Source organism: Berghia stephanieae, chromosome 1, assembly GCF_034508935.2.
Source record: "Berghia stephanieae isolate SIO BIC M18660-M18661 chromosome 1, UCSD_Bste_1.3, whole genome shotgun sequence".
Taxonomy (NCBI): Eukaryota; Metazoa; Mollusca; class Gastropoda; order Nudibranchia; family Aeolidiidae; genus Berghia; species Berghia stephanieae.
Genome location: NC_088360.1, coordinates 4,792,014 through 4,805,392, shown reverse-complemented (window position 1 = coordinate 4,805,392; position 13,379 = coordinate 4,792,014). Strand labels below are relative to the sequence as shown.

General features: G+C 34.8%; 1 protein-coding gene across 1 annotated transcript in view; it reads right to left on the bottom strand.

The window, feature by feature from the left end:
* Positions 1-13,379, bottom strand: part of LOC144963528 (QRFP-like peptide receptor) — a gene marked incomplete in the record, with an annotated part of 118,812 nt that overhangs the window by 101,271 nt on the left and 4,162 nt on the right. The window contains 1 exon segment of the mRNA XM_078897601.1: positions 4,096-4,285. Coding sequence (XP_078753727.1) covers positions 4,096-4,285 — 190 coding nt within the window.

Here is a 13,379-nt window from a genome sequence, read left to right as displayed (position 1 = left end):
TCATTATTGTAATGTACTGTTGTGATTTTAAAAATTATTTTAAGGCGTGATAGAGTATAAAAACACTGTGAATAGTTTTAATACGGTCAGCAGATGACGGTGAGTTTTAATTCAATATCGCTAGGGGAGGCATTAATCAAAATGAGGAGACTGTTGAATACTCGTAAAAACGTATGGAATATATTAAACGTCTCCTTTGATTACAAAAGGGAATGGAAGAACACGAAATGATTTACCCGTTTATTTCCTTACAATGAAGAAACACTTTTTCACTTTTTGACCGGAAATGTTTCTTTATCTCATATTATATCGGTCGACTAAGATACACCATAATTATTTGTCCGAAATTATTTAATCCAATACTTCTCTTTGAATTTTTAGTTTTAAGAATGGCTGACAAGTTGAAGGTCATTGATATTTATTGGCGTTTAAAATTAAAGATATCTGGCCAAAATGTGAAAAGGTGTTTTCTATGTGCTGGACACTTGAACTGTTTCTAGAAATGTGGACCATGATTGTTTTGGTCACCGAATCTCATTAGCGTAATCGATTACATTAATGCAGGTCACTCGTCTTTGTCTGATCTGGGAAGGGCTCGAATTTCGTTAAAATACGTAGTATTGGCATCCGTTTTCAAGAGGCATAACATCAGCTTTGTTTATGGATTTGTCAGTTTTATTTCGATGAATCGTACCATGACATTGCATATTATTTGCATTTTGTATACTAGTGGAGAACCCGCAAATATTTGCGGAAAAATAAAGGGTATTAGGAACAGGCGGTCATCAATTATACTTATTACACTACTGTATTGTACTTTTAGATTTGCCGGTAATTCTGAGCTCGATGATTAAAAACAAAAATTAACAGATCTCCAACCCTATTTTTTAATAGAATAGATTAGAAAGATTATCATTACTTGATAAGTATCAAAAGAGATTTAAAATTACGTCATCGATTTTTGTTGTTGATATGCTAGAATTGCGTAGATTAATTATATTAGCAATGAAAGTCAATGGTCAAAAAGGAATGAGTATTACGACCAAATAGATTTTCTTCTTATTAATTTGAGTCAACGGATGGTAGAATTAGTCTGAAATAATAAAGAAGGTTTGAAAGTTGCTTGTAAATCCATCTGTAATAAATAGTTTTATGATTTTTAGATTTGCCAGTGATTTTTTTCTCGATGATATAAATTTTACATTGGCTGATCGGAACAATGTTGATTCTCCAACCCTATTTTTCATAATAGATGGATTAATGGAAACTCTCGAATGTGTACAGTTGGACGTGTGAAATAAATGTTAATATCAAAAAGTATACTACGAATCTTGACTATGGCACTTATTTAATTTGTGGATTAGATATTTAACAAGTTGAAATATAGTGATTATATACTAAAAATGGTCACATTAACAAGGGAGGTTGTTTATATCATTTTGAAAAATTGTATCTATGCATGAAAGCTTCACAGAGAATGTACTTCCTTACCATGGCCTGAGCTTGTATGCACGTTGCTTATCATATGCCTCCACAACGACCTGTCCTCTGCCTCCCTCCCTCATATACTGGGAATTTTACTTGTTAGTAGCCTCAAACTCGTCAAAAGCGTCAAACTCTGACGATCAAAATTTTTTTTCCCGATATGTAGCCGCTAGATATCATTTCCCCTCAACGACAGAGCGTTTAAAGTTGTTTTTTTTTAAAGCCTATTAGTTCTTAAACGACACGATAAGGGCAACGAATATTGTTTTTAAAAAAGCAAACGATAGTCTTAACGAGCTGTATATTGTGATCTTGGATGAGTTATTTTGCATAAATAAAATAATATCAAAAATGAGTTCAAATAGTTCTGTTGTACTGAACTCACTGGACAAGCGAATGAACCATTATCGGTCCCTGATACATCCGAGCACTTTTTTTTCTCTACATCTCGGTCTACCCAGCAGTGATTGGGTAGGTTGTCTCTTTTGAGGTTTCAACAAAACAAAGAAGTAGAAAAAAAGACACGAAGATGAAAAGTAATTTAAAAAAAAAAAAAGAAATAGAAAGTCTACGGTATTTTGACAAATTCGTGTGTTTTGTTTTTCAATTTCGTCAGAAATGTTTTGCTTCAAATATCGATCGAGTTAGACGTCCCACAACTTGTCAAAACGGTTGAGACCTGGGTCTTGTCAGAGGACGGTAGAAGAAATAATTCGATAAAATACGCCTGCCTGGCCAATCACCCAGACTCTAGGATCTTGGAAAAGACCTGGTATTTTTTCGGATCCGTAGTTGTTTTTTTTTCCACAGACGAAAGAGTGTATAATCTCTCAAGAGATAAAGTATATAAAATGTGATATTAATAAAGTATCTTTATCTTTGAAGAGTCCTGATATTTGCCCGAAAACTGTTTGGGCAACTCACAAAAAAATATCAGTTACAAAAGTGAAAATTTTCCAATCAAACTATTGTTAAAAAGAAGACTGTCTGTTGGCTAGACAGAGCCAAGCAGGGGTGATGAGAAATAAAACAAAACAAAACGAAAATACGACGTTGCAATTTGTTGCCTTTTAATCAGTTAACTGCCTTACTTCGGAAAAAAAAAACTCATATTTAAAAATTTGGCCACTAAATCTTGTCCTTCAAATATCGATCGATTTAAATGACCCTCATCTTGGTAAAAACTCTCAAACCTGGGACTTTAACGAAGTCCCAGGTTTGATTACTTTTGCCAAGATGAGGGTCATTTTAATCGATCGATAGTTGAAGGATGAGTCTTCTGGCCAAACTTTTAGATAAGAGTTTTTCCTGAATACGACGGTTAACTGGTTAAGAACCAAAAGTTTTACAAAGTTCACACTCTTTATAGGCGGAAAACCAAGTGAGTTTCACAATCTTAATAAGAATGTAAATCATTTGTACCGCGCTTATATTATATGCAAACAGCTCAAGGCACCTTTTCAATATAATAATCAATGTCACAATTACAATTAACTGAAGACGTTGATACAAAGAAACAATGAAACTATATATATATATATATATATATATATATATATATATATATATATATATATATATATATATATATAATATATATATATATAACTGCTTTCAAACTTGCCACGATCTAAGAAGGACAAAATACGTATGAATCATGACTCCTGGGTGCCTTTGTGCTTTAGATTTCGAATTAAAATTTGTCATGGTTTAAGAAGGGCAAACCACGTTTATTGTCATGACTCCTTGGTGCCTTTGTGATTCCGATCTCGAAATTGTGTCGCAATCTAAGAAGGAATAGCAATGTGACGTCATGACGAATGTGTGCTTATTTTGTGCTTTAGATCTCCAACTGGTCACGATCTAAGAAGGACAATAAGTCACGGATTGGTCATGACTTCTCTATGCCTTTGTGCTTTAGATGTTTGTTGTAGTTTATCCAAAACGAAAACTAGATCCAGTGCCCTCATTAAAACATAAATTTGTGATCCACCGTCTCGTGAGGGTATTACGTCCGGATGAATCGGCACCATAAAAGTAAATGTAGAATTGAAATAATAAGATATACCAAGGTTCAGTTTCTTTTATTTTTTTTTCCGGAGCAAGAAATAATATCTATTTACCATCATAATGAAGGGATAACAAACCCAACTTCGGCTATGTAGTCTTGTGGTATGATACTTGCTTTCGAATCGGAAGATCCTGGGTTCGAGCCTCGCTCGGCGCATAGTTGAGTCCTTGGAAAAGGCTCTTTACTCACATTCCCACACCGTACTCATGTATAAATAAGTCCTGGTTATTAACGTCGTTGTCTCTTCCTACATAGTAAGTGTTGCTGTTGGGCAGGGACCCCTTGTAAAGCGCTTTGAGCACGTTTTGAGGATTAGCGCTATATAACAGCTCAATTAAAAAAAAATTTTAATTCCATATTTGCGTCTGTCCTTTTTCGATTTTCGACACCGAGTGCATCCCGCTATAATATCGCTTTGTGAAGGTGGGTGAATGTGTAAGCCAATCTTGTAATAGAATTCAATGTTTAGCGTTGATATCAGTCTGACAAAATACCGTTTTGAGGTTGTATGTCACATTTGCATGATTGTTAAGACTTACCTTCACGGGAATACAGATGCAGACTAGAAGCAGATCCGCCGAAGCGAGGCTCAGAAGGAAGATGTTAGTAATACTGCGCATGCGTTGATATCTTGTAACGGATATGATGACGAGAATATTTCCCACCATTCCGAGCAGAAGAGTTAGTCCATAGACCATGGCCACGGGAACCATTTCTTCCAGAGGAGCACTAAGGATGAAACGTTTTGTAATGAAATGAATATAAAAATAGAATGAAACGGAAAATATTTTGGTTTGAATACATTTGTTTCACATTTACCAAGGCTTGCACAAGATATCCTAAGCAAACATCAACACTTAGAATGTAGGACGAGACATGACGCCTGTAAGACATTTGGCAAATTTTTATTGAAATTAAATTAATATGGAAATAAAATCAATCGGAAAATAGTTTGTTTTGAACACATTTGTTTCTCATTTAAAAAACAAACTTGAGTTTTTATACAGAGCAATATCCACTAAACGTGCTCAAAGCGCTTTACAAGGGGGCTCTAGCTAATAGCAACACTTAACATGTGGAAAGAGACATGACGCCTGTTAGGCGATATTGCAATTTTTTTTTTCGGACAAAGACATTTTACACCTGAGCACGGTGAGAGAATGTTAGTAAAGAGTCTTTTCCAAGGAATCCTTACTTAGAATGCAGGACGCGACATAATGCCTGTAAGACATTCTCATAAGATATTGTTTCTAGAAAATAGGCAATGCTATTACTGTCATAACGTGGGCCGAAGATTATACGATTCTTACACTCTTGCTTTTTGGAACTCCGGACGTGTTCCCAACCACTGCACAAGGCTGCGAGTGCGCATTGTGAACAAAGTTCGAATTCCAAAACGCATGAGTGTAAGAAATAATTTATTCTACCCCTCAATCGTTTCCTATCTCGTCATCTCTGAGTAAAAGACATTTTCAAAAATGTTTAAGTGATACTTCTTTTTTTCAGAAATCTTATTTCAGTGAAATTCAACGTTTGATAATTTGACGTCAAAAAATTATTTTTGTAAACTTGATATCATTACGCGTCGTTATTATTTAACCCTCTCCTTACCAACTATAGGAAAATCGGCACATTCATTACGATGCAACCAACATTTTTCTTATTCAAATTTCTTTTGTGCTTCATAAAATTTAAAGAAAATGAACAGCGTGTTGTAGAGCATGTTTTGCTAAAGAAATTATTTATCGCAAGATCTCTCTCTTTCTCTCTCTCTCTCTCTCTCTCTCTCTCTCTCTCTCTCTCTCTCAATGTGTGTGTGTGTGTGTGTGTGTGTGTGTGTGTGTGTAGAGAGTGATAAAGACAGATAGACGCTTTGAGAGAGATGTAGAGAGAGAGAGAGAGAGAGAGAGAGAGAGAGAGAGAGAGAGAGAGAGGAGCGGAAATATAATTTTAGAATTAGTGTACAGACCAGAACGGTGGTTAATAATAGTTAAAGGGTCGGCCTAGGATCATGGGGGGGGGGGGGGGGGGGGGGGGGTGAAGATAACCCTTGCGCATCTCAAGTCATATACATTGAGATAGATAGATAGATAGATGGAGGGGGGGAGAGACATGCAGACACACACAGAGAGAAAGAGAGAGAGAGAGAGAGAGAGAGAGAGAGAGAATGAAAGAGAGAGAAGGATAGAGAGAGGGAGAGAGAGAGACATAGAGAGAGTGAGAGAGGCGGGGGAGGCAACTTTCTAAAACTAACTCCCACAATGTGTCGGTCAAACTCTGCCCAAAGCCCAGTAATGAGCTCGGCAATGTCCTCATAACATTACATTAGCTCACGAAATGACCAAATCCTGGTCCGTCACAAGGTTCGCAGATCGATTGACCTCACCCAGTCCACCCCCCCCCCCCAAACCCCCCGCCCCCGTCCTCCAGAGCAATGATTTCAATAGTACAATACAGCACAACGCTATCTTTAACATTTACATCTCTGAACTAACCCCATGATTACATTCTTTGTCATTTAATAAAATGAGCTTTTAAATTGCGCAATATCTACTAAATGTGCTAAAAGCGCAAAGGGTCCCTGGTCAACAGCAACACGTAACATGTAGAACGAAACATGACGCCTGTAAGGCGATATTTCAATTTTTTTTTCTGACAGAGACAACGCTGTCAACGGCCAGGTACTCATTTTACACCTGAGTACGGTGAAAGAATGTGAGTAAAGAGCCTTTTCCAAGGACTCAACTATGCACCGAGCGAGACTTGAACCCAGGACCTTCCGATCCGAAAGCGAGAGTCATACCACTAAACCGCATAGCCACACAGAGATAGATTTCGAAATGCTATAAAATATGTGTCTAGAAACTATAAGAATATTATATGTGTCTAGAAACTATAAAAATATTATATGTGTCTAGAAACTATAAAAATATTATATGTGTCTAGAAACTATAAGAATATTATATGTGTCTAGAAACTATAAGAATATTATATGTGTCTAGAAACTATAAAAATATTATATGTGTCTAGAAACTATAAAAATATTATATGTGTCTAGAAACTATAAGAATATTATATGTGTCTAGAAACTATAAGAATATTATATGTGTCTAGAAACTATAAGAATATTATATGTGTCTAGAAACTATAAAAATATTATATGTGTCTAGAAACTATAAGAATATTATATGTGTCTAGAAACTATAAAAATATTATATGTGTCTAGAAACTATAAAAATATTATATGTGTCTAGAAACTATAAGAATATTATATGTGTCTAGAAACTATAAGAATATTATATGTGTCTAGAAACTATAAAAATATTATATGTGTCTAGAAACTATAAGAATATTATATGTGTCTAGAAACTATAAGAATATTATATGTGTCTAGAAACTATAAAAATATTATATGTGTCTAGAAACTATAAGAATATTATATGTGTCTAGAAACTATAAGAATATTATATGTGTCTAGAAACTATAAGAATATTATATGTGTCTAGAAACTATAAGAATATTATATGTGTCTAGAAACTATAAGAATATTATATGTGTCTAGAAACTATAAGAATATTATATGTGTCTAGAAACTATAAGAATATTATATGTGTCTAGAAACTATAAGAATATTATATGTGTCTAGAAACTATAAGAATATTATATGTGTCTAGAAACTATAAGAATATTATATGTGTCTAGAAACTATAAGAATATTATATGTGTCTAGAAACTATAAGAATATTATATGTGTCTAGAAACTATAAGAATATTATATGTGTCTAGAAACTATAAGAATATTATATGTGTCTAGAAACTATAAGAATATTATATGTGTCTAGAAACTATAAGAATATTATATGTGTCTAGAAACTATAAGAATATTATATGTGTCTAGAAACTATAAGAATATTATATGTGTCTAGAAACTATAAGAATATTATATGTGTCTAGAAACTATAAGAATATTATATGTGTCTAGAAACTATAAGAATATTATATGTGTCTAGAAACTATAAGAATATTATATGTGTCTAGAAACTATAAGAATATTATATGTGTCTAGAAACTATAAGAATATTATATGTGTCTAGAAACTATAAGAATATTATATGTGTCTAGAAACTATAAGAATATTATATGTGTCTAGAAACTATAAAAATATTATATGTGTCTAGAAACTATAAGAATATTATATGTGTCTAGAAACTATAAAAATATTATATGTGTCTAGAAACTATAAAAATATTATATGTGTCTAGAAACTATAAGAATATTATATGTGTCTAGAAACTATAAGAATATTATATGTGTCTAGAAACTATAAAAATATTATATGTGTCTAGAAACTATAAAAATATTATATGTGTCTAGAAACTATAAGAATATTATATGTGTCTAGAAACTATAAGAATATTATATGTGTCTAGAAACTATAAAAATATTATATGTGTCTAGAAACTATAAAAATATTATATGTGTCTAGAAACTATAAAAATATTATATGTGTCTAGAAACTATAAAAATATTATATGTGTCTAGAAACTATAAAAATATTATATGTGTCTAGAAACTATAAAAATATTATATGTGTCTAGAAACTATAAAAATATTATATGTGTCATGAAACGTGTCCAACTACTGCCTGGTGACAAGATTACCAGATCCATTGACTCCAGCCCCCCCCCCCCCCCCCCCCCTGGCCTCCCGTCCTAGTTACTCTAATGCAACGCTTTCTTTAATCTTTATATCTCCGTTACTAACTCTGTGATAACTTTTTAATAGAGATTTCGATAATGCTATTAAACACGTGACCGGAAACGTGCCCAAATCCTGACGAATGATAAGGTTACCGGATCCCTTGACTTCAAAATCTCGTGTTGAACCCGTGACCTCAAGAAGTCGTGGAGAGAGGCTCAAGATAGACAGGAGTTTGAAACGACTTTTTGTTTGGGGTCGTGGATAGCTCATTTCACGATCTCCCCGGCCAGGCGGAGTTGTCGAACCAGTAGGGTTGCGGGTTCGAGCCCCCATCGCCGGCGCGAAGTTTTTATTCACTGTTGTCTTCTAGCACTTCCCTACTCACCTCATTTCATCTTACTGTTAAGCGTTTTGAGCTTGTTGAGATACGGGGCAGGGTGCTATTAAAAACCATATATTAAGGTTACCAGATTGGATAACTCCAGTCCATTTCATCCAGCGCAATTATTTCAATAGTACATTCTATTTTTACATCTTCAGATTATCTCTGTAATTATTTTCTTTTTATGTCTTTAACATGGGCTTATGAACCTGAGGCTATAAAATATGTGACCAGAAAAGTGACCAAATCCAGGTCGGTGACAAGCTTATAGGTTAATGGTCCTCACCCAGTCAATTCCTTATAGAGCAAGGATTTCAATCGCACAATGCAACACATTCTTTAACCATCTCCTTACCAGCCATTTTCAGGATTTTCCCTAAAAACTCATTCCCAACTAACATAAAGATATACTTTTTATCACTCAAACACAATAGCAGTAAGTTCTTGCGATTAATAATTTGTTTAGCAAAACATGCTCTACAACACACTATTCATTTTCTTTAAATTTTATGATGTACAAGAGGAATTTGAATAAGAAAAAAATGGTTCTATCGTAACGAATGTGACGATTTTCCTTTAGTTGGTAAGGGGAGGGTTAATGGTCATAGCTCCGGACTAACTCTATGATTACTTTCTTTGTCATAGATTTTTATAATACTATATAATATGTGTCTAGAAACATGTCCAATTTTGGATGTTATTATTAACCACAATGCAACGCGTTCTTTATTCGGACTATGATTACTTTCTGCTTCATAAATTTCGTTTATTCTATACAATAAGATGTGACCAAAACTTACTGAAATTATAATTGATCTCACCAGTCCATTCCCTCACCCCCCCCCCCCACCCCCTTTGTGCAATGGTTGCAATAGTTACTAAAATACAACGATATCTTTAATCTTTTTACATCCCATATTTATTTTATGATTAATTTCCTTAAGTCGTATATTTCATGAATGCTATTTTATTATATATTTTGCAAATTGGAGCTTTAGTAATAATAATGCCCCGAAACCATTGGTCACCAGATTTTGAATGGAGTTTAACCTTCTCCTTACCACCTGCAGCAAAATCGTCACATTTGTTACGACACAATATACATTTTTCTTATTCATATTAATTTTGTACATCACAAATTTTGAAGAATAATTTTTGTTTAATCAATAATAACATAGCATTGTTTTGTAGAGAGCTTGCTTGAGTTTAAAATTTCTTTTTTTTTTTTTGCTGGGTAGGTCTGTCATTTGGGGGAAAGACTGAAAATAATTGGTAAGGAAAGAGTTATAATCGACATGGAGATGGCCCACTTGTATCGTGATATTACTTAGACGGTGATGATATCATCGAAAAAAAAAATCAAGTTTGTTTCGTCAAATCACATCGAAAACTGGTGTCACTTTTAACACGTGGCTTGTGTGTCAACCTTCCGGTTAGCGAGTATGACAATGAGGTGAGAGTACATGCATTGAATTGATACTAGATAGTGGTTTCTCTCATAATTTGAATACAAACAATTTCTTAAAATTTACACAAACCATTTTCCCCAATGAATTCTACGATAAGTGAGCGAAGCATATAAAAAATTGAATGCATAAAATATCTCTCCGTTTTCAAATAAAAAAGACTCCACGGAGTTCTCTTACGGATCTTAAGGTAGATATTGTTTATTTAGACAATAGAAATTGAGTTCAAATTTGATTCATTGAATCATTAATTTTGAGTTGATCGACTACTTATCACGTTCATTGAACGGACAGCTATGCTTGTATTTTATAATATTATATGACCTGCCTAGTACTACGAAAAATTCATAGAAATACGAATTTTTGGCTCCAGTTACAGAACAGCAGACGCCTCTTTGACTCAATAAATCTTGTTGAGAAGGAAAGCTTAGTTTCTTAGAATCTAGATTTATTTCTTTGGATCATTTTCGAACCGTGATGCGGAAAATTATTTATTTCTAAAGCTAAGCTATCTAAGGTGTGGTATGTGGTCTTGTGGTATGACACTCGCTTTCGGATCGGAAGGTCCTGGGTTCGAGCCTCGCGCTCGGCGCATAGTTGAGTCCTTGGAAAAGGTTCATTACTCACATTCTCTCACCGTACTCAGATGTAAAATGAGTACCGGGCCGTCAACAGCGGTGTCTTGGTCCGAAAAATTGTAATATCGCCTATCAGGCGGCATGTCCCACCTACATGTATATATATAGAAAGAGAGATTGTCGTTATTTCCTTTAATCTAGATTTTCTTAAAGCCGATGTCACTTCCAGTCCAATGCCCATAGCATTGTCAAATCACGGCTCAACGAAGAGATGAAGGTTATGTTTCATACATTTTACATGAATGGCTGTATAATCTTTTTAGACAATTAATTCTTGGTCCTACAAACACAAACACACACTCACACGCACAGGGTACACACACACACACACACACACACACACACACACCCACACACAGATGGGGGGGGGGAGAGACAGAGAGATACTCGAAGAGAGAGAGAAATAGTAGAGAGAGAGTTCTAAATCTATTATGTGTAATTAGACTATGCCAATTGGATTCAATAGTCTGATGTCACGTCACCCAGCAAAGGCGGCCATCGTGGTTCTAAACAAAAAAAAATGTGTACTTTTTATTCTCATGCTGGCTAGAACTTTTCATATATGTCTTGTGATCAGAATGTGTAAAAGTCAAAGCATGATCAGATTTATACTTGTTTTTTTTTTCCTCTGGATACGTTTTTATGCTCATCGGAGAAATATTTCATAAGGGTGTCCGCCATTGTTCAGATAGTTTAGAGCCAGTTACTAAGTTACCATGCGTCATTACGAGGGAAGTGACGTTACGACTGTTGAAGCATATTGCACATCGCAATTCTTATTCAACCAAAGCTATGTCATTTTTGAAAATAAAAAGGAGGCGCTTTTCAAATCTACTCATTTCATTAAATTTAACCCATCTGCCTTACACTGGTGGGATAAAGTGCATACATAGTTATGTAAATATTGTTATTGTGAGTTTAACTCAACAAAACGGGGGGGGGGGGGTTAAACTCTGTTTTCATGGACCTTATGAAAAGCAACAAAAATAGCGTAAACTCTACCTTGATGTACCTTATGGATTGCAACTAATATAGGATAAACTCTACCTTGATGTACCTTATGGATTGCAACAAATCTAGGGTAAACTCTACCTTGATGTACCTTATGGATTGCAACAAAAATATGGTAAACTCTACATTTATGGGCCTTATTGAATGCAACAAAAATAGGGTAAACACTACCTTTATGGGCCTTATGGAATACAACAAAAAGGGGGTGACCTCTATCTCCATGAACCTTATGTCTTTGAAGGACCAACTTTTTACTTTTTGAAAGGCTTACTCCATTTATAGCCACAAGATCTGATGGAAATGCTCAAAGTCCATTCGTGTTGCTGTGGCGACAATGTAGAACATACTGCTGTACTTTGTAATTCTCTCTAGCCATTTTCAGGATTTTCCCCAAAACTTCACACCCAACTAACACAAAAATATATTTTTATCACTCAAACACAATAGCATTAAGTTCTTGCGATACATAATTTCTTTAGCAAAACATGCTCTACAACACAATGTTCATTTTCTTTAAATTTTATGATGTACAAAAGAAATTTGAATAGGAAAAATGTTGGTTATATCGTAACAAATGTGACGATTTTCTTATGGTTGGTAAGTAGAGGGTTAAAAAAAACATTTTAAAGAAATTGGCCAGAAAACACGACTTTCAAATAATATTGGTCGATTCACGCTTTGGAATGTTTTTTAAACTGGATTTTGATTATTTTTCTCGGTCCAGATTTGAAGAACTGATTCTCTGGTCAAAACTATTGAAATACCTCTTTTGTTTCTGGTTTTTTAAAATTACAATGTTTTTAAAATCCCTGTATTCATCCTCTAGGGGAAATTTGTCTTTAGGGTCTTTTCCAAGGGAAGACTGGAATAACCCAAGCGTCAACCGCAGTGCAGCGCCGCAAATTGAGCTAGGGCGAGGTGACTTGCTCAAGGCCATACAGTGCAGCAGAGGGTGATCGAACTCGGTACCTATTCGGGTACGAAACAAAGACCGTACCGCTGAGCCAAGCTGTCCCTAATAATAATATTAGCGTTCCAACTCTCTGAAAAAAATGTACATTTATATAGGGCAATATCCACTATACGTGCTCAAAGCGCTTTACAGGGCCAACAGCACCATTTAACTTGTAGGACGGTACATGTCGCCTGTTAGGCGATATTACAATTTTTCGGACAGGGACAACGCTGTTAACGGCCAGGTACTCATTTTGCACATGAGTACGGTGAGAGAATATGAGTGAAGAGCCTTCTCCAAGGACTTAACTATGCGCAGAGCGGGGCTCGAACCCAGGACTTTCCTATCCGAAAGTGAGTGTCATACCACTAGACCACATTATAGCCGAACAAAAAAAAAGATTTTAACGAAAAACTGAGAGAAGTGCCAGAAGACAATATTAGAGATTAAACATTTTGTGGCAATGGGGAGTTGAACGCAGGAAATGGCTGTAATGGCACATTTGCCTCCGCCAGACGGATGTGCTGTAACATTTAGGTCCTGGGTTCCACTCCCTATCGCATCTAAAGATTTTATTCTTTATCTTATTTTTTCTTTTTTTTTTTTTTGTTTGTTTGCACTTCTTTATCCATTTTATTTCTAGTTATCATCAACATAAGTGGATGCTCCA